Source organism: Equus caballus, chromosome 23, assembly GCF_041296265.1.
Source record: "Equus caballus isolate H_3958 breed thoroughbred chromosome 23, TB-T2T, whole genome shotgun sequence".
Classification (NCBI taxonomy): Eukaryota; Metazoa; Chordata; class Mammalia; order Perissodactyla; family Equidae; genus Equus; species Equus caballus.
The window spans coordinates 33,679,063-33,705,390 of NC_091706.1; the positions used below are offsets into that span (position 1 = coordinate 33,679,063).

Here is a 26,328-nt window from a genome sequence, read left to right on the forward strand (position 1 = left end):
AATGTGGATTAAAAAGATAACACAATAAAAAAAAATTAGTACAGTGTTTGTCATATAAATGTTGGCCAATATTACTCTATTTTAAATTACAGAATATCAATCACTGTAGAAAAATGGGAAAACTGATAGATAAGCAAACAAAAAAATTAAAGCCACATCAAATACCAACAGACATAAACACTACAGACATTTAGTATCTACCGTTTCGTAATTTTTTTATACCAAATTACTTTATTGGGAAGGAATGATACAAATGAAAGAAAAACCTAAGTGGGTATTTGCTACAACTTAGAGAAAGGGTAAAGTAACCCAAATATGACCATAGGAAGTCATCTTTTTTATAGCTATGGATAAGCCAGCCTAGGACTTAGCTCTCACTGTCACTCTCCCCCAGTGTGTACTTGTTAGAGATATTCTGACATGTCAGATTCTGGGGGCCCCATCTTGTATAAGTTGGTTACATGGACATTTAATTCTTTGATGACTTTCATCTGCTCATTTAGGTAATGAGTCTCAAGGAAGTCACACAAGTAGGGGTCATTTCTGTCACTGGTTAGTTTGTGTATTTCCAGCAGTGACCGATTGACAATCTTTCAAGTGTAGTGCACACTCCATTGCATTTGCAATCTGGTTTTCTGACATTGTGAAGAAAGATCTGGCCACCTTGTTGGTTCTGCAGCTTCATCAGCTTCTTAGCATGCTCTTTCTCCTCATGAGATTGGTGAAGAAACTATTTGGCAAAGTTCTTCAAAACCACATCTTCACAAAATAGCAAGACACAAACAGGTAGACATAGGAAGGGTAGCACTTCCAGATGATCTAGTGGTTGATGGCAGACTCCTGTTTCACAATTTTTTAAAATGAAACCTTTCTATACATCCTATCCTGTTACCTGTTTTATGATTGAACAACATGTCATAAATGTCCTTTTATATTCTTAAATAGACACCTACAGCAACATTCTTAATGGCTGCATAGTATCCCATTATAAGGATATAGAATAATTTATGTAACCAATCAATATCTTTGGAAATTTTGTTCTTTGCCCCATCATTCTGCTATTATAAACACTACTTTGAGGATATAACTGTAAATAAATATTTGCACACTTTAATTCTAGATTGGAACTATTAGAAATAACTCACGGAAATAGACTGCTAAGTGACAAGTTATATGACTAAAATTTGAAGTTTATATGTTGCTAACTCACCTATGGAAGTGGTAGCATTTCAACTAGATTTTGAAGAGTTAGGTAAGTGTGTAGGGGATTCAGCTGGAAGGAGGTGGTAGGAAAGGGGAAGGATTACTCCAGGAAGGGTCAAAAAAAAAAGCAGAGTATATCCCTTTATCTCAAAGATTCAAATATAATTCAAAATGTAAATATATGCCAGCTAGTAACTTGGTGATAGGCCTCTATTATGAAATCAAGTGACAAGAGGATGCAAATTTAATAAAGTTATGAAGTACTGAGGTTGGCATTTTAATAAAAACCTGTTGACAATTACATTTGCATTATAACTTATTATATGAGGGATCACAATATTTTTTCTTCTATTTTCTTTCAATCCTTACCAGATTGATCAAAACAATAGTGTTTGCATCCAAAATAGATATTTCCTTCTTGATCTCGCAAAAAAATTCTAATAATACATACCCGAGCAAGAAGAGAATACAGTATTAAGCATGTTAATTTTGCCAATGCAATATAAGATATAATAAAAGACAAAGAACTATACAAAATGATTTTGAATAAAGTATAACACAAACTTGAGTTACAGAAAATAGAGCTTTTCATGAATCCTGCAAGGATCAATAGTGATTTCTAAAGTAAAAAATCATCTAGCAAAAACAATCTTTATGTCATTTTGGGGTAAGTTTTAAGTTTATATTATATATGCATATCTAATATACCATTACCAAAAAATGTGGTTTTTAATTTTTCACCCCTTTCCATGGCCAAACTTATTAAATATTTTAGATGGAAATCCTCCTAGTAAATCCATGGCCACACTTCATTAAATGATTTAGTAAATACAGCCTATCCTATTCTTGATGACTCATGATCATCAATAAGAGGTATCAAATGTTTATGAGGTCAATAAACTGCTGGCTTCATTCTTAGAATCCTCAGAAGGCCCTATTTTTGTAGCAGGTGATTTTCTTGTCTATCCTCTGTCAGGCGCCCCATACCAACATAATTGTTTATAGCCATTCTCCACCCCTTCGGCAACATTTACTCTATTGCCTGCTATAACCTAAGAATAGCAATTGCCAGAAGGAACCAGCTAACCATGCTAATTTTACACATGATGCTTAGTCAAAAAGCTGCCAGTTTCATATTCCTTTCTAGAAAAGCTCACAGGTTTACTGATCAAGGGCCCTTTAAAAAGCTCATGTATGGCTTAAGCAATATGCAAGATGCCGCAAGTTTGATAAAAGAAAAACAGTGAGTTAAGAAGACTAAGAATTTTTAAAGCAATAAAAATCCACAATGATTGCAATAATAAAACTAACAGATGCTAGCAAGATGAACAAATTCCTTACCGTGAGCATTATGGGCTCACAGACTCTCTGCTTAAATTTGTTTCTGTTATTTCTTAGCCATAAAACAGCATCGTACGTGTCACGGTATCTCTGTCTCAGCTTGTCTTCTTTTTGATTCATAAGATTGTCAAAACGTACAATATGCTCCTCCACGTCTAAAATTGGAAAATAAAACAAACTATGGTTTCTCTGAAAATTTTAATTAGTGAAGTAATCTACTAGCAATATAAAAGAATATCTTAGATCTAAAAGTTAAAAACACCACTTAGCAAGTACTTAGTACAGTGAAAAAGACCCACCCTGGACAAATCATTCTCCAATTTTCAAAAACCTGGGATAAATGATGATCTTTAAGATATCAAAAATAAATAGGTCTCTCATCATGTTGAATACCTTAAAGTTACACAATGTTATGTGTCACTTACATCTCAATAAAACTGGAATAAATGAATGTCAAGAACAAATAAATAAATAGGTCATGTACAAAAGAATGAGAAAACATTAGATTTCCTATCAGAAGACAATCACAATAGGGCTTTAAAATTCTGAGAGAAAAAATTATTTTCAACCTAGAATTGTATATGCACCACTGAGAAAAGGGGATAATGAAATACAGATATTTTCAGGGATGCAAAGACTTTGAAATTAATTTCCAAATATCTCTTTGTAGGAGGTTACCTGAAGAAGTACTCTCACAAAATGAGGAAGTAATGTACGAAAAATGAAGACACAGAATTCAGGAATAACTTTATCCAACACAGAAAAGGTATGAGACAAATCCCAGATGACAGCCATGCTCTAGGCCGTAAGAACAATCACTTTGGATGGAAGGAGGAGGATGGAGGCTCCAAAACTCAAAGGAATGCCTGATAAGACAGCTTTTTGTTTTTTTTTTTTAATTTAAGAAAATGCTAGACCAAGTGTTTTTTTAAAAAAAGGTAAATCAAAACCTTTAAAAAAAGCTATCAATGAAAGGAAATTAGATGATAATGCACTATTTGGCTCTGCTGTGAACAAGTTGCATTGCTGTAATAACATAAATAATACTTAGTATTTCCAGCTTTTAGAATTAACCTATAAACAGATCACATAAAAATTAATTATGGTTCTCAATAAAGTACGTTTTCAGCCTTGAAAATAAAAAAGGAGTACAGATTAGAGAATTTAGAATGTGACAAGGGAGGAAAGTAAAAAAGAACAATGAGAGACTAATATTTTTAGCTTATAAAGCGAGCATTCAAGCAACATTAACAACTGTTAAACGACAAAAAAAGATATAAGAATGGTACTAGAGCCAGCCCGGTGGTGTAGTGGTGAAGTTCGTGTGCTCTGCTTTGGTGGCCCAGGTTTTGTGGGTCTTGATGCCAGGTACAGACCTACACAACACTTATCAAACCATGATGTGGTGGCGTCCCACATACAAAATAGAGGAAGAATGGCACAGACGTTGGTTCAGCGACAATTTTCCTCAATCCAAAAAAAAAGAGGAAGATAGGCAACGGATGTTAGCTCATGGCCGATCTTCCTCACCAAAAAAAAAAAAAAAATAGTACTTATAATAAATGTTAATGATTAATAACCAATATTAATATAATAATCCCATTTGAGGAATTACAATAGGGAGAGGAGGTGTTATGAGCTTAAATCTATGTCTAAAGTAACAAAAGGTAATGTCTAGGGGCTGGCCCTGTGGCCAAGTGGTTAAGTTCACATGCTCCACTTTGGCGGCCCAGGGTTTCACCGGTTCAGATCCTGGGCACAGACATGCCACTGCTCATTAAGCCATGCTGAAGTGGCATCCCACATAGCACAACAACAAGGACCTACAACTAGAATATACAACTATGTATGGGGGGTTTTGGGAGAAAAAGAAGAAGGAAAAAAAGAAAAAAGAAGACTGACAACAGACATTAGCTCAGGTGCCAATCTTTAAGAGAGGGGGAAAAAAGATATAATGTCTAAAATTGATTACTCAAGCTGTGGTGAAAGAATATGAAGATACATGAAGGACTATTTGAAAAAACTGCTGAAATAGTTCAAAGTGCTTACTATTCAGAGTGGGTCTGGAAGTTGGAAAAGGGTTGGGCCACCACACCTAGTACTTTGGTAAACATAAAAAGTGGGTTCTTTTTCTTATGGATCTTAGTCATATACTAAGCAGACAGAATATAAGATTTCCTCTTTCTGAATAATGCTATAGATCTATCCATGAGGTCTATAGGAAAGAAAAGCAAAGATGAAATTGGACAGTTTTCAAGGAGCAAAGTTAACAGAAGGTTATAAGGTTACAAATAAAGAGCTTAAGTTCGATTTAAGAAATAACAGTGAGTGACTTTGTAAAGAAAATATTAGCAAAGCATTTTTAGAGAATTAAATCAATTCCCATAATCTGACATAAGACAATGGCCAGCTAATGGCAAATCATGGTACACGACAGATATGGGTAATTAAGGCACTAAGTTGGAAGAACTGAGCTGAGCTTCCTCAATAAGGAGATTTGAACATTTAGAGACATAATATCAGGAGAAGAAGAAAGCCCACTAACAGAGGTATATCTCCATTTTATAAACATCTCTTCATCCTGAGTTTAATAAAACTTACTCTTTTTTTCCTTCTCTAGAGTTTCCTTCTCTCTTCGCTTGTCAATTATCTCCCCTTCACATAATGCCTTTTCGTCTTGAACTCGTCTCAGATCATTTGTAATGGCATCAATCTGGGGTTGAAGATTCTCGCAGTTTTCTGTGGTCTTCAGTTCATTTTGCAGATCTTCTATCATTTTGCGGGTATTACTTATTCTCCGCTGCCGGTCATGCTCTTCATTTCGTTTTACTGTTAAAGCCTGCTGAAGTTCCTCAATCTAATAAAACAAAAGTAAGTTAGTACTGGAAATTGCTTTTTCTCTTGGTTTATAAGTAATATAGTTTTACAGTCATATAGTTTTAAAAATGCAAACAATCTGAGGCCAGCCCCATGGCATAGTGGGTAAGTCTGCATGCTCCGCTTGGCAGCCTGGGGTTCATGGGCTCAGATCCTGGGCACAGACCTAGACACCACTTATCAAGCTACGCTGCGGCGGCATCCCACATACAATGCAGAGGAAGACTGGCAGAGATGTTAGCTCCAGGCCAAACTTTCTCACCAAAAATAAATAAATAAGCAATGCAAACAATCCAAGAACATGGGTGCTTTCCTCACTAACAGCTATCCTGCCAGAATGAGACTGTTACTCCTTCTAGACTACTTGTATCTCTGTTTTATTTGTTCACTAATATATCCCAAGTACCTAAAGCAGTGCTTAGCATATAGTTAGTGCTCATTATTTACTGAATATACAAGATATTTATAAAGCCAATCAGCAGATTTCTAAATACCTATAGAAAGTAAATATATACTACACACCGTAAGACTGAAATTAAGATAGTCACATGATATATGATAGCCTTCCAATACAGTAGTAATAATAGAAATGATGATGAAGATTATGTCACCCTATTAATTTTAAACCAAAATAAACTACTTTCTTTCAATAAAATTATTTTCTACTAATACTTCAAAGTAATATTGTGAGATTTTAATCCTTAATCTGTATATTTAGATTTCTTGACTTACATTCAGGGTAAATTATTCAAAAAAACCCAGATCATATAAGTTGCCAGTGGAATTTTCATCAAAATCATACACAGTCTACCTAAGACAGAGTTAAGATTTTCTTTAAGACATACACACATACACAGACAAATATACACTTATAGACTCAATTTCTATTTTACAAAAATAGAATTTTCTATTAAATTAGATAAGGTTAACATCATCTAATTTGCTTATTGCATTAGGTCACGTTCTTTCCAAGTCCCATTTACTCCCTCCCCCTCTCCATTATAAAAATAACATTTATTATAAAAATTATGGAAAATACACAAACTTATAACAAAAATCACTTATAATCTTAATGTCCTTTAACATTTACATTTTAATGCCTACCTCTACCTATCTATAGAACATATGTTTTACTAAATGACATCACTAAAAACATACTGACAAGTTTTTCATTATTCCCTATGTCCTTGCAAAACAAAAACTGAATATTTGTATAATATCCTGTTATATGGATATACAACAATTTATTCCATTCCCTACTGTTGGAAATCTGGGTTCGTAACAATTTTTCCTTTCTAAAAATTTAGCTTTGTTGGTGTCAAGATAATGAACTGAACATATACTAAAATTCCCTCTCCTATACCAAACACGTAAAAGTGAGAGAAAAAAAAATTTGAAAAAATTAAGGTACATATATATCTGTGATTAGAAATTAACAATGTTTGGGGCTAGCCCCATGACATAGTGGTTAAGTTCAGTGCACTCCACTTTGGCAGCCTGGGTTCATGGGTTTGGATGCTGGGCACAGGCCTATACCACCAGTCAGCCATGCTGTGGAGGCATCCCACATATAAAGTGGAGGAAGACTGGCACAGATGTTAGCTCAGGGTTAATCTTCCTCAAGCAAAACAAAGAGGAAGACTGGCAACAGATGTTAGCTTAGGGCTAATCTTCCTCAGGGGAAAAAAAAATTAACAATGTTCAATAGGCCTAAAAGAAGGAAGCAGACAAGAAGCCACAGTGTGCAGCCAGGAGACCCATGAAGTCCAAAGCATTCAGGAAAATAGGCATATCAGGGAAGACAGGTATAGAATTAAGAATCACCAAACAAATGAGGAAGTCCAAATCCATCAAAAAAGGACAGGAAATTTAACGAATTTGCCCTCCTTGCAAAATACAGACCACCAAGCTATGAAAAATCATGGCACTGCTGAAGAAACTTATATCAAGAGAAAGTCTTTGTCTGATATCGACCTGAAACACTAAAAAACAGCCCAATGGTTCCTGTCCTTCCAGCTAAGTTTTCTGAGCTCTAACTTTAACTCATCTGCCATCTTCATCTATGAAACTATTATAACTAATCCCATCATACCCATGTTTAGCTCAAACACAGTAAGTCTAAGCTTCCTAGATCACCCATCTTCACTAGGATATCATCCCAATGTTGCTCTTTATCTTCAATTTCTCTGAATGTTCTCTCTTCTTGTTCTAACTAAAACTTGGCTATTCCTGAAAGACACTTCTCACTAGAGCCCTCTCAAGTTGGTGACATTTTCCTGCCATAATCCTTCAGAGTACTTCAGGACTCAGAGCTGGGGAAGATGTCCTCATTAGTCCCCACTGTACTACTTCTTCCATTAACTGAGCCCCACTTCAGTTCTTTTGAAGACCATGGGATCAGACTTTGCCACCCATTATCTTTGTTGTTATGTTAACTCTCTCTCTCAAATCCTTCCTCACCCTTTTTATTCATTGATGACTTGAGCATCTGACTCACTCTCTTCCTCTCCATTATTATTCGGTAATCATGGGACTTCAACACACAAACTGAAAATCAATCTACCTCTTTGGCCTCTGTGTTTCTTGACTTCTTCAACTTGAACCATCTTTTCCTAAACCCCTCCTTAGCCACTTTACTATGGTTATACTCTAATCACGTAAATCACCAAAAGTCATACCACCTTTGAAAACTGTATTTCCACAATCCTACTCTTTGATCACCATTTCCTTCCCTTCCATTTTACTTAATATGATATCCTATTCCAACTATCTTTTGACCCCATGGGGTCCTGCCATCCACTGACCCTATTCCTTCTTCACAAACCATCATCCCCTTCATTTCTTTCCTTAACCTGCTGTGAGGTTTCACAGTCCAGCACTAGAACCACTCCCCCACAAAGACCTCTTGACCTTCCAACCATTCCTATGTCACATTAGCCAGGAAAAAGCCCAGTCCTTATTTAACCTAATTATACACCTTCTATCTATCTATATGTAAGCAACTGAACTAATTGGAGAAACTCTCAAAAATAGATATGACTTTAAATTCACAACCACAAAACTTAAACAGGCACTCAGAACTACCAGGCAAACTTACTGCATTTCTCTAATAGATGTGTGCTCTCATTCTGAGATGAGCTCGTATCTTTTCCTCCTTCCTCAGTCCTTTATTGCTGCAGGCCCTCTACACACTCAGCTAATGACCCTGTCTCACACCTCATTAACAGCACAGTTAAAATCAGAGTACTCTGATAAGACTACTTTTCTAGTTTTCAAATCCATCCCTCTCCCTCCGTGTGTACTCACTCTGCTTTATCTTGTACAATGTAAGGAGAGTCCTTGCAGCTACCTAAATCTAACACCTCCAAGGCTACTCCAAGCAGTGTTTCTCAAATTATATATGGTGAAGAACCACTTTTCAAAAAATTCTAAGCCATAACAAATCAACTTTTATCAATTACAATAAAATATTAATAATCATTATCCAAGAGAAATGAAAGCATGTGTTCATACAAAAACTTGTACAAGAATACTCATGGAAGCTTTACTGGTAATAGCCCCAAACCAGAAAAAACCTAAATGTTCATTAACAGGTGAGTGGATAAACAAATTATGATCTCAAGAATAGTGAAAAAAATACATTAAACAGAACAAAAATTAAAATAAATGTATTAAAATTTGTGGGACACAGCCATAGCAGTGATGAGAGGGAAATTACAGACATCAAAAGGATAATAAGAGAATTTATGTACACATATATTGGAAACTTAGAAAAAATGGTCCAATTTCTCAAGAAACACTACCACAACTCATCCAAAATGAGAGATTATTTGACTAGCCCTATAACCATCAAATAAATTGAATGTGTAATTTTAAAACTTCCCAAAAAAGAAATCTCCAGACCCAGTGTTATGTGAGAATTATTTAGAATGTTTAAAGAAGAATTAACACCAATTCTACACATCTCTTCCAAAAAACAGAAGAGAACACCTTAGCTTTTTCATAAAGCTAGTTATTACTCTGATAGCAAAAGCAGACAGTAAAAAAGAAAACTACAGAATATCCTTCATGAATACAGATACAAAAATCCTTTAACTGTTAGCAAATAGAATTCAACAATATGTAAAATGAATTGTATATTTATACACCCAACCAAGCAGGGTTTATTTCAGGGATGCAAACTTGATTTGATATTCAAAAATCAATGTAATCCACCATATTAACAAAATAAAGATGAACATGTACAGGATATTAATAGATGCAGAAAAAGCATTTAACAAAATTCCAACACTCACTTATGATAAATACTCTCAGAAACATAGGAATAGAGTATAACTTCCTAAACTTGATAAAGACCATCTATAAAAAACCTACAGCTAACATTATACTTAATGGTGAAAAACTGAATGCTTTCCTCCTATGATCAGGATCAAGGCAAGGATGTCCACTCTTACCATTCTTATTCAACACAGTGCTAGAAGTTCTAGCCAGTGCAATAAGGCAAGAAAGGAAATAAAAGGCATACAAATCAGAAATAAGAAATAAAACTGTCCCCATTTGTACATGACAATGATTACCTATGCAGAAAACCTGAAGGAATCAAAGAGAAATACTAAGCTGTAATCCAACAAAACACAAAGAGATTGCGTATACTGAAACCTACACAATGCTGGTGAAAGAAATGAAAGATCTAAATAAATGAGACATGTCATGTTCATAGATTGGAAGACTCAACATGGTAAAGGTATCAATTCTCTCTAAATTGATATACACATTTAATGCAATTCTTATGAAAAATCCCAGCAACATTTTTCTGTAGATACAGAAAATATTTGGATGTTATGAGGTATGGCAAAGTAAGAAGCTCTGAAAATCCTCTCCACCATAAAAGCAATGAAAACACTCACAAAAATTGTCAAAATTAATATTTTCAGAACTCTGGAATTTAACAAAGGCTTGCAACAACCCAGAGAGTTTATTAACAAAAATGTGTGAATCTTGGTAAAATCAACAAGTTCTGTGGCATTTTAATACACCCTATTCCCACTCTCCTCTCCTCAGTTCCATGGCAGCCTTGAAAACCAACAGCCCACAATCATAGTGAAATGAGCAGCCTAGCAGCCACTGGAGAAGTCAGAACAGGATTAGGGCTCTTTCATATTCTCATTCTCAGAGAACTGTCATTATTTAGCAGTTTCCTGGAAAATCTTACTTGCAAGGCTTGTCTTTATTTGACCTGACTCCAGAGCCTGCTCACTGCAAAACACTCTTTTCCCTGGAGGCATCTGTCAAAGAACAATCAGTGGCAACTGTTCAGCACCACAGCTAGCTGCTGAGGAATAAGGGCTGAGACAAACAATAAGCTAACCAAAAAACTTAAAAGGAAAAGCTGGAGAATAAGAAACCCACAGGAGGCTCTGGAAGCTCCTGGGACTCTAAAAGGCCACATGCATGAGTAGGACTGTGTACATGCCCAGGGCCGTGCACATGCTCCAGAAAGACTCAAGGAGGTCTTAAGCTCTCACAGAGCCTCTGTGCAAAGACTGTTTCACTTTGACACTCTGTACAAACAGGAAGTGAAGGTCAAAAGAGAGTTGTGAACTAGCAGTGGAAATTAACCAAAGTGTTCAACAATTCAGGGAGCATTTACTCACAAAAAATGACTGAATCTTGGTGGAAAGTGAAAACACTGTCCAGCTGTGTTGGTGTGACCGAACATGCATGCAGACATCTTCAGCAAAAACTGAGAGACAGACTGGTTCCAGTCATTTTAAGAAATATCTGTCGAATTAGCTGACCACTAATCTAACCAAGCAGAGAGTTCAGTAGTCACATACAACAAATACAGACTTCATAGAATTAATTAGGAAAGTAACAAAAAAAAAATAACCCAGCAACAACAAGCCTAGGGGAGAGGAAAATGACTGATTTCTGAGTTGCCACATCGTGCTATTCAAACTGTCCAATTTTAACAGAAAATTACAACACATTCAATGAAACGAGAAAGTATGGCCCATAATAGGAAAAAAAAGCAGTCGAAAGAAAAAGTCCCCAAGGAACCTGAGTAATAGACTTAAAAAACAAAGATTTTAATACAGCTATTTATAATCTTCATGAACTAAAGGAAACTACGTCTAAAGAACAAAGGAAAGGAAGAGAATGATGTCTCATTGAATAGAGAACATCAATAGAGATAGAAATTATGAAAAAACGCCAACTAGGAATTCTGCAGTTAAAAAGTACAATAACTGAAATAAAAGATTCACTACTGGGGCTCAACAGGAGATCTCAACAGGCAAAATATAGAATAAGGAAACCTGAAGATACGTCAATTGAGATTATCTAGTCTGAAGAACAGAAAAGGAAAAAAAATGAAGAAAAATGAAGAGAATGCACGACGTCATCAAGTACATCAAAACACGCATAATAGGAGTTTCAGGAGAGAAGAGAAAGAAAGCGGCAGGAAGAATATTTAAAGAAATAATGACCAAAAGCATCCCAACTTTTATAAAGACATTAATCTGCACATCCAAGAAGCTCAATTAATTCCAAGCAGGATAAACTCAAGGAGATTCACATCTAAAAACTTCACAGTTAACTTCTGAAAGACAAAGAGAATTTCAAAAGCAAGAAAAAAGTAGCTTATTATGTACAAGGGATCCTCATAAGATTAACAGCTGATTCTTCATCAGAAACCATGGAGGCCAGAAGGAAGTGGGATGTCATATTCAAATTCAAAGTGCTGAAAGAAAACCAAGACTTCTATATGCAGCAAAACTATCCTTCAAAAACAAAGGAGAATTTAAGACATTCCCAGATAAACAAAAACTGACAGAACTTGGCACTAGAAGACCTGCCCTACAAGAAATACTAAAAGAAGTCTTTCACGACGAAATGAAAGGACACAAGACAGTAACTTCAATCTCTAGAAAGACATAAAAAGCACCAGTAAAGGTAACTACAGGTATACCTTATTTTATTGTGCTTCACTTTACTGTACTTTCCAGATACTTCATTTTTCACAAGACCCTCTACCAGTAAAAAGATTATAATTCACTGAAGGCTCAGATAATGATTAGCATTTTTTTGCAATAAAGGATTTTTAATTAAGTTATGTACATTACTTATTTAGACATAATGTTACTGCACACTTAGACTACAGTATAGTGTAAATATAACTTTTATATGCACTAGAAAACCAAAAGATTCATGTGACACTTTATTGCAGCGGTCTGGAACTCAACCTGCAATATCTCCAAGGTACGCCTGTACACAGGTAAATATAAAAGATAGTAAAAACGTATTTGTTGTCTATAACTCTTCTTTTCTCCTATCTGATATAAAAGACAACTGTTGTAGCATAACAGAAATATACATTTGGTCTTTGTCCCCAGTTCCTGGCCCAGAGTTCTTAAAACTCTTAGAATTTCCTGAGTGACAGGAACGTCTTTTGTTATTCACATCAAGCCCTTTTTGACAATACCTGATTTCATGCTAATATGATTCCTGGCAGGGCCTCTAGATAGCTTCAGGATAGAGACTGGTTGCCCAAAGAATCAATCAAATTATTAGAGGGTTGGAACTTTTAACCCCAACCCCTGCCCTCCAGGAGGAGAGAGGGACTGGAGATTTGAGTTCAATCACCAACAGCCAAGAATTTAATCAATCATGCCCATGAAATGAAACTTCGATAAAAACTCTTGAACCATGAGGGTATGGAGCTTCTGGGTCAGGGAATATGTTGATATGGTGGGAAGGTGAGGTGCTCAGAAGGGAATGGAAGCTCTGTGCCGCTCCACTCCCTCTATCTTGTCCTATGCACCTCTTCCATTTTGTTGTTCTTTAGTTGTATCCTTTATAATAAACTGGTAACTGTTAAGTATAACGTCTTCCTGAGTTCTGTGAGTTGTTTTAGCAAATTCTGAACCTGAAAGGAGGGGTTGTGGGAACCCCTGAATGTGTAGCCAAGTCAGACAAAAGTCCAAGTAGCCTGGGGACTTGAGACTGGTGTCTGAAGTAAGGGCTATCTTGTGAGACTGAGCCCTTAACTTGTAGTCTGCTCTAATTCTGGGTAGTATCAAAATTGAATTGAATTGTAGGACACTCCATATGTGTCAGAGAATCAAACAACTACTGTTACAAAAACAAAACTGTATAAAGAAATAATTATAAAACTGTGCTGATAGGCTTATACTGATTAAAAAGATAATTTGCAAGATAATAACAGCACAAAGGAGGAAGAAGAGAATGGAGATATATGAGAGCAAAGTTTTGCACACTACTGAAATTAAGTTGGTATTAATATGAACTAGATTATTATAACTTATAATGTTAATTATAACTCTAAAGGCAACCACTAAGAAAATAGCTCAAAAAATACACAGTAAAAGAAACAGGGGAATTAAAATGGTACAACAGAAAACATTTAACACAAAAGAAGGCAACAATGGAGGAACAAAAAAGTCATAGGACATACTGAAAACAAATTAGCAAAATGGCACATATAAATCCTACCTTGTTAGTATTTACATCAAATACAAATAGATTAAACACTCCAATTAAAAGGCAGAAATAGGCAGAATGGAAAAAAGACTATGATCCAACTATATACAGTCATGTATCGCTTAACAACAGAGATACATTCTGAGAAATGTGTCATTAGGTGATTTCATCGTTGTGTGAACATCACAGAATGTACTTAAACCTAGATGGTATAGTTCACTACACACCTAGGCTATATGGTACTAATCTCATGGGACCACCGTCATATATGCGGTCCATCGTTGACCAGACCATAATTATGCAGTGCATGGCTGTACAGTTTACAAGAAATATATTTTAGATTTGAAGACATAAATAGGTTTAAAGTAAAAGAATGGAACTTTACATAATCAAACAGAACTCTTTATTTCCCCTTTCCTAGCAATCCTTAAGTCAGTAGAAGGCACTACTATCCATCAATTGTGAAGTCAAAGAGTTGGATGTGATGTCTGATTTTCCCATAATCTTTATTATCTACTCCCTGAGCAAATTGTGTTGGTTAATTTTCTAAAGTTGTTTATCAACTGCTACCACCCTAGTTCAAGCCACCATTCTCTCTCGCCTAGACTACTGCAACAGCCTCCTAACTAAACTCTTGGCTTTTATTTTTGCCCCATACAGTCCATTCTTCTTAAGGCAGTCCAGAGTGCTTTAAAAATATATATGAAATACTTTTCTCGCTGGCTTAAAAACTTCCTCTCATAGATTCTCGTTGCAGCTAAAATCAAATTCAATTTCCTTTCTTTTTTCTTCAAGGATCTATCCAAAATAGTCTCTGCCTACCTCTCATAGCTGCTACTTCTCAGGAACCCAAGAGGACACTGGGGCAGGATTGTCAAAGTGTTGAGAAAAAATAATTTGTAATTTAGAATTCAATATCCAGCCATGTTAATATTCCAGAGTGAAGAGTAGAAAAGATACTTTCCAACATACAAGGACTCAGAAAGTTCATCACCCAAAGAACCTATCCAGGAAGAAAAAAAAAATCTGTACCTCCTCAAAAGAGGGAGCCAGAAGTGCAATATAAGAAGTAATATGATCAAATAAGCCAATAAAACATATTATTAAGTCTAAATAAATACAGACAGTAAAAAATACATTTTAAATAACTGACAAGTAAAATTTCTGATGACATTGACATGGAGTGGAGGAACAGAAAATAAAAGCTTGCTAAGATTTTCATCTTAATTAAGCGGAAGAAAAAAACACTGATTAACTTTTTTGTTATTTAAACTTTAAGAGTAATGAGTAGAATAGGCTTAGAATATATAACTTAAGAAAACCTTGATCAACAGCAACGGAAAGTAGAAAGGGAAGCAGGAGGAATCAAACAAAAACAATAGTAAACAGAAAACAACGGTAAAAGTGAACTGGTTAAGCTCCTTCACTATATTAAAAAGTGTGTCACACCAAATTGAAAAAAAAAATTACAAAACAAAACCCAGGATCTATTATCTACAGCAGATAAAATAAATCAAAACATGACACAAGTAGTACAAAACAATAAAGCTTTAAAACCTGGGAAGCAAGAACATAATTAGAAGGAAAAATAGACAAATCTATCCTCACAGAAGGAGCTACTGACACTTTAAGAATGGCTAAGTCAAGTAGGGAAAAAAAATAAGGAAGTAGAACATCGGATAATATAATTACAGTAAGCCTGCTATACATATACATAAAACTACACCTAAAGACAGAATTCACATTCTTTTTGAATATATGTAAAACGTGTACAAAACCAAACATAAAAGTCCAAAAGAGGTCTTAAAAAACTCTAAAATAATCATAAAGTCCTCATTTATTAACCATAAAGCAATATAACTGGAACTCTACATTAAAAAAACTTAAAAATTCCATTATCTATAGAAATTAAAACAATAAGAACTCCTATATAACCTGAAATGAATAAAAGCATGAAAATGAGAATTATAAAATCTTGACCTGAAAAACAATAAAAGCACATATCAACACATGTGAGATGTAGCTAAATGATAATCAGAAAAAAATTTATATCCTAAAATCTACCTACTAAAAATTAAGCTAGAGGGCTGGCTCAATGGTGTAGTGGTTAAGTTAGCATGCTCCACTTCGGCAGCCCAGGGTTCACAAGTTCAGATTCTGGGCCTGGACCTACACACCGCTCCTCAAGTCATGCTGTAGTGGCGTCCCATATACAAAATAGAGGAAGATTGCCACAGATGTTAGCTCAGGGCCAATCTTCCTCACCAAAAAAAAAAAAAAAGAAAGAAAGAAACATTAAGCTAAAAATTCAAAAATTTATAAAAGTGATAAACCCTGGCAATTATAAGGGAAAAAAAGAAAATATTGGTCCAAGGAGTATTAAACTACTTAAAACATCAGCATAACATTGAAAGAACCAGCTAAAGATGGACTAAAATAAAATTTTAGGCCAATCTCACATGATGTAAAAAATTCTAAACACGAGATTCTCTATTTGAATCCAAGCAATATACTAAAATATCAAGTAAGATTTATGACAGGATAGCAAGGATGATTCAACTTTAGACAACCTATCAACCTGGTATTCCTGTCTGGGGTTTTAAAGGTGAATCTTTATGCCTTTTCCCTCCTAAACTCTAACTAAATAATAGAAATGGAGTAAAATGGGTTCAATCCCACAAGGACAAAAGAAATAAGGGAGGAGACATCAGCAACTGGAGAATTCAATAAATATTCAGAAGATAAAAGACAGCAGAGGGAGAACTAATTTAGCAGCATATTATAGGAACTATGGTGCAAAAGGGAGGTCAAAGAGTAAGGGACAAGAGCTAACTCTTCTAAAAAAAATTAATCCCAGAGACTCTTAGAACTAGCAAATGTCAAGTATAAAAGACAGTACATATTTAGTAAGACTTTTGCAGAAAAAGTAATTTTTTATGTTGGAGGAAGTAGAGTGTGGCACTGGGAGTTACTTCTGAGTTCCTTAAGTCATTTAATTTTGTTGAGCCGCTATTTCTCCACCAGCAGTTTGGATATAATAATGATTGCCCGGTACATACTTTACAGGGATCTGGAGAAGGAAGATTTTGCTATAAATAAATTAAAATATTGTTGAGCCTTCAAAAAAAAAGAAGACATCACATAACAGACTTACCCCTACCCTACCTCCCACCCCACTGCCTCCACGCCCCCTCTATACACACACCCTGAGCACATAACACTGGCAGCCAAGCTTCTGCCATGGAAATTTAAGGTTCATCTTAAATGAGAGGGGCCTGGGACTTGAAGATAAACGCACAAAAAAAAGGAGTGAGGCTGACAACTGGGAGATTAACACAAAGCTTCAACCACCAAGGAATGCCTCACGTTATGTAACTACCCCAAGACAGGTGATTCAAAATTGTTTCTGAATGGTCCTGGAGAATAGAACCCCACATAATTTGGGGATTGGTTAGTTAAAAAGTCCACTTTCTTGCCCAATCATCCTAAAATAATTTTGCCATCAAGCCCCACCTATGTACAAAGAATTTGTAATCAGCTTTTTAATACCCTATTCTTAACATAAACAGAAAAAATCCCTTATAATTTAATTTCTGCTATTAAGATAACTAAATCCAATTTTACCATTACCCTATTAAAAAACTACAGCTACTCAGCTACAATGACCATAAGGCATATCTATGAGTAGTTTTGAGCAATTCTTCCCAATTATCCACTGGGCAACTGCTATACTTCCAATCTTAGTTTCCCTCACAGAGACAAAAAAATAAAGAATGAGGAGGATTTTAGACAATTCCCAAACAAGAAGTTGTCTCGTAATCCAGACCTGAACATAAAAGTTAGGACAAATTAGCATAATAAAAATTTCAATACAAAACCTTACATGTTTATCTTTCCTTTCTATAACATCTTGCCTTTGTTTGCATTTTTGAGATGTCTCCTTAATATCCGTTGCCTGCAAGATTGAACCAGAAGACGGGAAGTTAGTTAAAAACTCAAGCAAGCCAGTGATGTGGCCCCACCCATGCTTTTCCATGATCTCTTTCAAACCAAACTATTATATTTGTTTTGTTACCATCAATAACTAAATTTGGTAATTGTCACCAAAGATACTAACAGTTATTTGCAAAACTGTTATTAAACTGTATTAAAACTGTCATAAAAAGTTATTCCTATTGATATTAAAAATAGCTGCAGCAATATGCATACATATGTTTATCTGGTCACATTTATTTTCTTGTGTTATTTTATCTGATCATAAAACCAATCCTCCAGGATAGCAGGGCCCATAATTTAAACCATTCTCAAAATAATCTCTGACTCCAAAATCTCCCCTAAAGGTGAAAAGCCATGACCATAAAAAATTCAGTTATATTTTCAAAATAGAGAGAATATTCTATATGCCATTGTATTATTTATTCTAAGAAACATCAGGCTTTCTCTATCACCCTCCTCCGAAAGGGCAAATAATTACAAAGCAGATAAAAAAATTCACAAAAAGTGAGGTTCAATGTTTCTAAGAATACTACTCTGAATCCTCTTTTAATTGAAACAATCACATTTCATTTTTCTCTTTTTATATCCTGCAATTTCTATAAAGTAGTACGCTCGAACAGTAATAACCAGCACCTTGAAAGCCCTGTGCTGGTAGGATTCTTAAAGAATTTAAGGAGCCAAAACTAGAAGTAAATCTACAAAATATTTTAAAAGACCTGCAAAATATTTTCTGTATTTGCTAAAATAAAATATAGGAAATCCAAAATTGAACCAGAAGAGCACCTTCTCTTTGATTCGAGCCTCCAAATTGTGCCGCTGCTTTTCAATTTCTTCTATCCGAAGTGTCATAGGAATCTGCCCTTCTTTAAGTTTTCTGACCTCTTCCTTCACTCGGTCACGAGCTAGTTTTACTTCTTCATATTCCTGACGAACATTTTCATATTCCTTGCAACAAACACAAAAAACAGAAGTTAATGCACTACTAGCTTAAACTAACATGTATACTAAAATCAAGGTACAGTCAGAAACCAAACCTATGAAAAGACTATTTTGACATCCTTTTGGCAATCTATTAACATAAAATCTGTCCTCTGAAACAACTTCAGAAAGAGTAAACACTAACATAATGATTCACTAAGAATCTTGATTGATACTCACAGAGCATTCACCTCTATCACTAAGCTGGACTCTCTGACTTCCATCTCTTCCTGTTTCTAAAACTTATACCCTAATGGCTACTAAAATGAGGTTGCCCTCTAGTCTCCCAATAAAGAAGAGACACAAGAATGTATCAAGAAGCAAAAGAAACTGTTACGAAAAAAACACAACAAAAGGAAAATGGGTCAAAAAGAAGTATGCCAATGAAAATGATGCTTGTCATGTCAGAGGAATTAATAAATATTTGCTAAAAAAAACAAGTGGAGTGCTAAGAGAGCATATAGTAAGAATGAAGGGATGAAGAGAAAAGAACACAAACATTAGCATAAATCGAAAAAAAGGAAAAAAGTTGAAATCAATCTTAGAAAGGGGAAACGAAAGACTTCAGAAGACAAAGATAAATTAGGTTCAAGAATAATGAATAAAGGAAAAATGTAATCAAAACAAACTGAAGAAAGAAAAAAGTTTAAGAATAATGGAATTATGGGACAGGGTAGGGTAAAGTGGGGGTGGGAGAAGGCAACAAACACAGCCACTTATTTTTCTAATCTAATAATTATTTCCATCCTAACCTTGGAACAAACATTATAAAACTGTTTTATTTCGTCGCAGCTATTGTAAAGTAATGCATTGAGGGAAGTGAATCTTTGGCCCAAACTGTGGTCTTAAATAATAAAACATATATCTTGCAGTGATCAGAAAGAAAACAGTTGCCTCAGTAAACTTATAATGCATATGAGTAGAAGATTCCAGTTAATATTCTTCAGCTACATCTGTAGCTGAAGTCAATATCAGTGGCACACTCCAAGCAAATTCTCAGTGACCTGAGAACAAAGATTTAATTTTTACACGTGCGAATATTTTTAGTTCATTAACATTTTATAAAACAAAACTATATGTTGAGGACTCAAATCTGGAAGAATTAAGAGCACAGGCTTAATCAAGTGTTATTTGTTATATAATAATAATAATAACATAGCACAGCTATATGACAATAAAAAGTAAGAAAGATAAATTTTATTACGTATGATATATAAAGGAAAAATGAACAAAAGCGCTAATTTGAATTACTATTCAAACTAATTAATGTCTTCTTTATAACTTTTCCGCTACTTAAAGAATTACTATTTTTGCCTCTAATAACTAAGACTTACCACCCATGGCCTTTTTGCTTCAAGCATCTCGATCAAATCTAAATGTCGCTTACGTTCATAGAACCTCTCCACATCTTGTTTATATCTTTCATTCCTCTGAATCATTTTCTCCAGATATTCAGTTTTCTCTTTGCATGAGGTCTAAAATAAATATTTAATAATTAGTTTAACTGAAAAAAGACAACAGGTCAAATCTTTTAATAAAAAATGTACAATGCTAGCAAAATTTCACAATAAAGAATTCCATAGGAGTTCTTAAGAACTGTGTAAAATTAACGTGCACACCTGAGTTCCTGCCTAGGCTCGACAATCTATTAATCACAGGGCTGTGAGGGAGGCCTCCCACCTCTCTGAGCCTGGACTCTTCTTGCTTAAAGCAAGAGAGATACCTGCCCCATTCCCCTCCAGGGTGGAAGCACTTCAACTTACTGCAGATGAAAGTTCAACAGAAGCTATACCATGACATACAAGTCAAGGTAGTATGATTATGATTATGTTATGCAGCATGTTATGAAGGCCCATGGCTTAAGGAAATGAGATAGAGGAAAGCTAAAATTCAGCCTTTATATTGCGAATTAACAAATGCAAATACACAGTGAGAACCTAGCAGAATACGTGCTTGTTTGCTTTCAGAGGATGGCAGGTAGTTTCCATGAGGGTTTCAGAGGGGAATATTAGATTGTTTGATGTGGGGAAGCCTAAAAGGACTGACGGAGTATCTGAAGTATGACAAAATAATTACAACTCTTTTGGTCATTCACTCTGAATAAGTATAACAAACATATTAAATTATAAAACATATTATCAAGTATGACAGAGTTTAAGAGAAAGCATTTGTTCACAAGATTTCTTATTACAAAAATTTACTGAATTTATTTTAGTTGCTGAGATGTGGAAAATGATTCATTAAATAAAACATCTTTTCAAATGATATGCTATAAAAGGACATCTTAATTTATATGTTTATTAAAGGTGACAATAAAAATTCAACACTGCAACTAAATGTATAGTTCTCTTAAAAGTCTACCCTCATGCAACTGAAAAAATATGAGAACTGGTTCAACAGAGACGTTATATTAACAGCTACATTGGTACCTGCTGCATTACCAAAAGCCTTACAGAGTGCCCGGCACATGGTAGGTGTTTAACAAATACTGAAAGAATAAAATAATAATAATGAAACTTCCTGAGAAAAAAAAATACTTTATAATTCTATTATTGGTGCCTTAGAAATTCAATTAATAACATCTATTTAACAAAACAATAGTCAATGTTTTCAAACTTTACATTATCGTATCCATTCTCACTTTTTGTCACCTAATTTAATTAATGTCAGCGATAGAATCCTGGGTGAAATAAATCACAAAGATATGAATTCACTCAATGAATCAGAACTACTTCCACATTTTGAGACACAGAAATCAATGAGGGACAAAAAAAATGAGTTATCTATTTATAAATACCTCTAGTTGTTTTTCTTTCTCCCTGAAGTTTTTAAGTTCACAGTGGTATCTGTGCATTTCTGGAGGACCAATTGACTTCTCAGTAGCTTCAAGGAGTTCAATTTTACTGAGTTTAGCAAATTCTCCAACTTTATCCTAGAGCACAAAACTTAAATATCAGCAACTATCATCATTTATAAATATCTTCAAAACATATTTCACTCAATGATCACACCTTTCAAGATGAAACTCATTTAAAAAAAAAAAATGTATTTTGAGAAGTAAATTTTAATATATACCCTGTCCTTTCATATATTACTCTTTAAAATAATAAAGATAAACTTAGGGTATAAACTGTCATCTGCCTGAGAACGTTTAAAAAATGTCTGTCAGTATTTCCAGGTTGAAATGTTTATATACACATAATAAAGAGTTTGGAAATAAAAAAAAATAGTCCCCTGGATTGAAATGATCATTATCTACCACACATCAGCTGGAATGTTAAAAGTTAAAAAAAATGTCAGGGATCAGCCCCATGGCCGAGTAAAGTTTGTGCGCTCTGTTTGGGTGGCCCAGGGTTTCATGGTTCAGATCCTGGGGGCGGACATGGCACTACTCATCAGGCTATGCTGAGACAGCATCCCACATGGCACAACTAGAGAGACTTACAGCCAGAATATACAACTATGTACTGGGGGACTTTGGGGAAAAGAATTGGGAGGGAGGGGGGAAGAAGACTGGCAACAAATCTTAGCTCAGGTGCCAATCTTTAAAAAAAAAAGTCTGACTTCAGCTGATAAATGCTTTCAAACTTTTATTTTTATTTAATTTGGACATATGTAATCAAATCATCGTTTCTGAGGAAAGAAAATGAACTATAATTCAGTCACCAGATGGCATTCAGTGACAAATTTAAAAGGTATTTGACTTTAATATTGAACATGCATTATCAGCATAACAGTTTTATAAAATTGTTTTTTATTTTATTTTTTTTGCTGAGGAAGATAAGCCCTGAGTTAACATCTGTTGCCAATCTTTCCCCTTTGCTTGAGGAAAATTCACCCTGAGCTAACATCTGTGCCAATCTTCCTCTATTTTGTATGTGGGTCACCATCACAGCATGGCTGCCAACAAGTGGTGTAGGTCCGCACCAGGGAACTGAACCCAGGCTGCCAAAGTGGAGCACGCTGAACTTAACCACTAGGCCACGGGGCTGGCCCCCAAGACGTTTTATTTTTATTAAACAAACTTAAAATATAACAAGATTTTTAGAAGGCACACCTACAGACTTAAGAGTTTTAGTATATCAAATATTTTACATAAATACACTGATTAAGAAGTTGTTTATTGAAATTTTAAAAGCCTACAAATGGAAGCACATAGCTATTCAAGCTACTCTCTGAACTTAAAAATAATATAACTTTATTTCCTTTACAATACTCTGTAACTTGGACTTTTTAATTGAAATTTTTCAAATTACCACAAATTAATAAGACCATGCTATAAGAGATGAGACACTACATTTTACAAAGAACTATTAGTGATTATTGACTGCTATTGCTCAGCTTAAATAATAACCATTACAATATCTCTTGAGAAGAATTTACATTCTCATATAGCATAAAAAGGAAACATTATGTACAAAATTTACCCATCTTTACATCTAATTCTCACATACCTGAGGTAAAAACTGGCAAAGATTGCCCACTTGAATATTTAAGGCTGCAACTTGCTCTTCTACTACTTTCTGGGTTGTAGATTTTTTGTTGATAAACCAAAAGGACTGATTTTTTGCCACATCAATCTCACGGGTGATTACAAGATTTCCAGAAGTTCTGAACCTAGTTAAAAAATAATTTTAATAATAATTTCCCAAATTCTCTTGTACCAAAAGTTGCCAGATAGGAGCATTATAATTTTGATTCCTTTTGATTTTTTGGCCCCTCCAAAGAAAGAAACCTTGACATTTTATGAGTAATAATACATAATTGACCACATGTAAGTTACTACTCTTTCAACATTCAAAATTATTTAAACTGTTAAAGTAACATTAAAACAAATGCCAATACTAATTCCCAAACACTGCCAGAGGATTTCCATATCTGGAGTTATTCTTTAATCATTATCCTATTCTCTAATCACATGTGCTGACTGCATCATGTGGCTAAAATGAACATTAAACAGTAGAGAATCTGAAAGAAGGGTAGTTACTTATTTCTTGCTTCTAGAAGTACTACTGCTCCACACCTCCCATCTGTTCATCGATCTTCTTCTTTGGGAATCAGGAGCATGTGGTACAAAGATAAATTATTGCTATCCAATAGCTAAATGACAATGATAATTTGTAAATGTTGTATATATAGATTATACTGTAATAAGAACACTTCAAACAGTAAAAATTTTAAGACTTAAAAAAAGTAGTTTAAATTTTCATTTCCAGCAGAATGACTAATAAAGTACCCTTTTTGATACTCTTGCTATAAACTAAAAAAATAATAAAATATTAAAATATCTTCATAAATGCATTTATGAGTTAGCAGGAAAGTAAGGAATTCTGGCCAAAATCCCAGTGCAGGCAGAAATCCAGAAATGGAAAAATGAAATCAGCTTTCACTCTGAGGGCATTTAGCCAACCAGGCAACCTTGCCCATTCATTTTCATGATCTCCTGGGAGACGGGAGCTGCAGACAAAGCCCAGAGCTGCCCAAAGTGGAGAGTCTAATAGAAACCATCCCCAAAATGCTATATGCTCAGTATAAGGGAACCAGAAATACTCCATCACCACCATCACCACTAGAGACAGTAGGTAAATTGCCTTGAACTATGAAACAAACAAAAAAACTCCCCTAAGAGTTACTAACCACAAGGCAGTCTCAAACACATTTATATCTTGAAGTTACATGACATACCTAAGGAGGTTCAAAAATTCTCAAACTGAGAATTCTATATATTTTGACGCTAGATTGAAAGTATCCTCCATTGGTCTATGACAGAAGCTAATAAAAACTTTCTCCACAGGAATCTACCTTTATCCTCAAAGAATTAACATAGATAAAGTTCAAAGAGAAAGGAGCAGCTCACTGGAAACACACACACACAAACAAACAAAGCATCAAGAGTAAGTACTAGCAAAAAAAGCAAAGCAAAATCACATTGGAATCAATGGACTCAAGTATAAAATAGGTATGTTTACTACATTTTAAGAAATAAAAGATTGAAAATATAAGCAAACAAGCAGATCTGAAAAAGAACCAAAGAGAAATGATCTAGAATGCAGCACAGAAACATAAAAAAATAAAAAATACGAAAGATGTTAAGAGACATGGATGACTGAGTAAGAAAGCCTAAACCTGTGTAGTTAAGAGTTCTAGAACAGAGACAGAGAATGGGTCAGTGGCGATGTTTGAAGAGATAATAGATAAGAATTTTCCAAACCATAGATTTAAAAAGCTCATTAAATCCCAAGCAAAATAAATAAATAAACAAATCCACACCTAAATAAATGATGTGACGTGACACTATAAAACACCAAAAACAGAGATACCATCTCAAAATCCTGAGAAAAAGAATTATTATCAAAGAGACTAAGATTAGATTCACATTAGAAGACAATGAATTATACTTTGCATGTGCTGAGAAAAGACCTATCAACGTAGAACTTGATATCTACCAAATATCCTTCAAGATTTAGGGCAAATTAATATCATTTGAGACAAAAACTGAGTGCTCCACTAGAAGATCTTCATTAAAGGAAACTTCAAAGAATGTCCTCTGGCAGAACAAAGATCTCAGGGAAGAGCAGAAATGCAAGAAAGGATCAAAAGCAAGGCAAACAAAATATGTGGGCTACGTCTAAACAAACACTGACAGTATAAATTAATAATAGTTGTTATGTCTTGTTTAAAAAACAAGATAGAATTAAAACAGCATACGAGTTCTGAGAAGTTATCAAAAGCACTCCAAGGTCTTTATTCAATAGGAAGACAGATATTTAATTCAGTCTAGACACTATTTATGTTAAAAATTTTAACAACCACTAAAACAAGAGAAGAATGCATAATTTCCAAAACAATAAAGAAAAATTGACTAAAAAAATCCAATGAAGGTAAGAGAGAAAAGAAACATTGAAAAGTGGGACAAATAAAAAGTACAGAATAAGGCAGTACAAATAAGTACAAACAAGTACAAACATATAAGTAATTACAATAAATGTAAATGGAATATATGTATCATTTAAAAAGACTATATAAAAAACAATACCCAGCTATACTTGTTTAAATGAGATACAAAAGACACAAAAAATTTTAATTAAATGAATGAAAAAAGATAACTAGGAAAATACTTAAAAAGAAAGCTGCTAACTACATTAATGGCAAATTAAATAGATTCTAAGGCAAAAAGACTTAGAAGATAAAGAAGTCAGTACAAAACAATAAAAAATCCAATCCACTAGGAGGCTAGAACAATTTGAATCTTAGCTGCAACTAATAATACATAAAGCAAAAATTGACAGGACAGGGGTAAATGACAAATCTACACAGAGGGATAGTGTAGTACACTTTTCTCAGTAATTAAGGAATTGATCTGACAACTGAAATCATCAAAAATGTAGAAGATTTCACAATATAATTAATAAGCTTGAACTAAAGGACAAA

At 34.5% G+C, this 26,328-nt stretch overlaps 1 protein-coding gene and 1 long non-coding RNA gene across 9 annotated transcripts in view; one reads left to right on the forward strand and one right to left on the reverse strand.

Annotated features, from left to right (window-relative positions):
• LOC138920409 (uncharacterized) overlaps window positions 1–26,328 on the forward strand; it is a 110,807-nt gene that overhangs the window by 70,794 nt on the left and 13,685 nt on the right. Inside the window, exon 3 of the long non-coding RNA XR_011431544.1 lies at window positions 3,215–3,310. This is a non-coding gene — a long non-coding RNA (uncharacterized lncRNA). The remainder of the gene's footprint in view (window positions 1–3,214; window positions 3,311–26,328) is intronic.
• SMC5 (structural maintenance of chromosomes 5) overlaps window positions 1–26,328 on the reverse strand; it is an 82,197-nt gene that overhangs the window by 36,351 nt on the left and 19,518 nt on the right. For all 8 annotated transcript variants that reach the window (XR_011431541.1, XR_011431542.1, XR_002803195.2 and 5 more), the window contains exons 4-10: window positions 23,352–23,514; window positions 21,695–21,829; window positions 20,232–20,372; window positions 18,703–18,864; window positions 17,807–17,878; window positions 5,146–5,401; window positions 2,545–2,699 (exon numbers count right to left, since the gene is read on the reverse strand). Coding sequence is in view for 2 of the 8 variants with exons in the window: in XM_023627217.2 (XP_023482985.1) it covers window positions 2,545–2,699; window positions 5,146–5,401; window positions 17,807–17,878; window positions 18,703–18,864; window positions 20,232–20,372; window positions 21,695–21,829; window positions 23,352–23,514 (1,084 nt within the window). In the remaining 6 variants the exon portion in view is untranslated. The remainder of the gene's footprint in view (window positions 1–2,544; window positions 2,700–5,145; window positions 5,402–17,806; window positions 17,879–18,702; window positions 18,865–20,231; window positions 20,373–21,694; window positions 21,830–23,351; window positions 23,515–26,328) is intronic.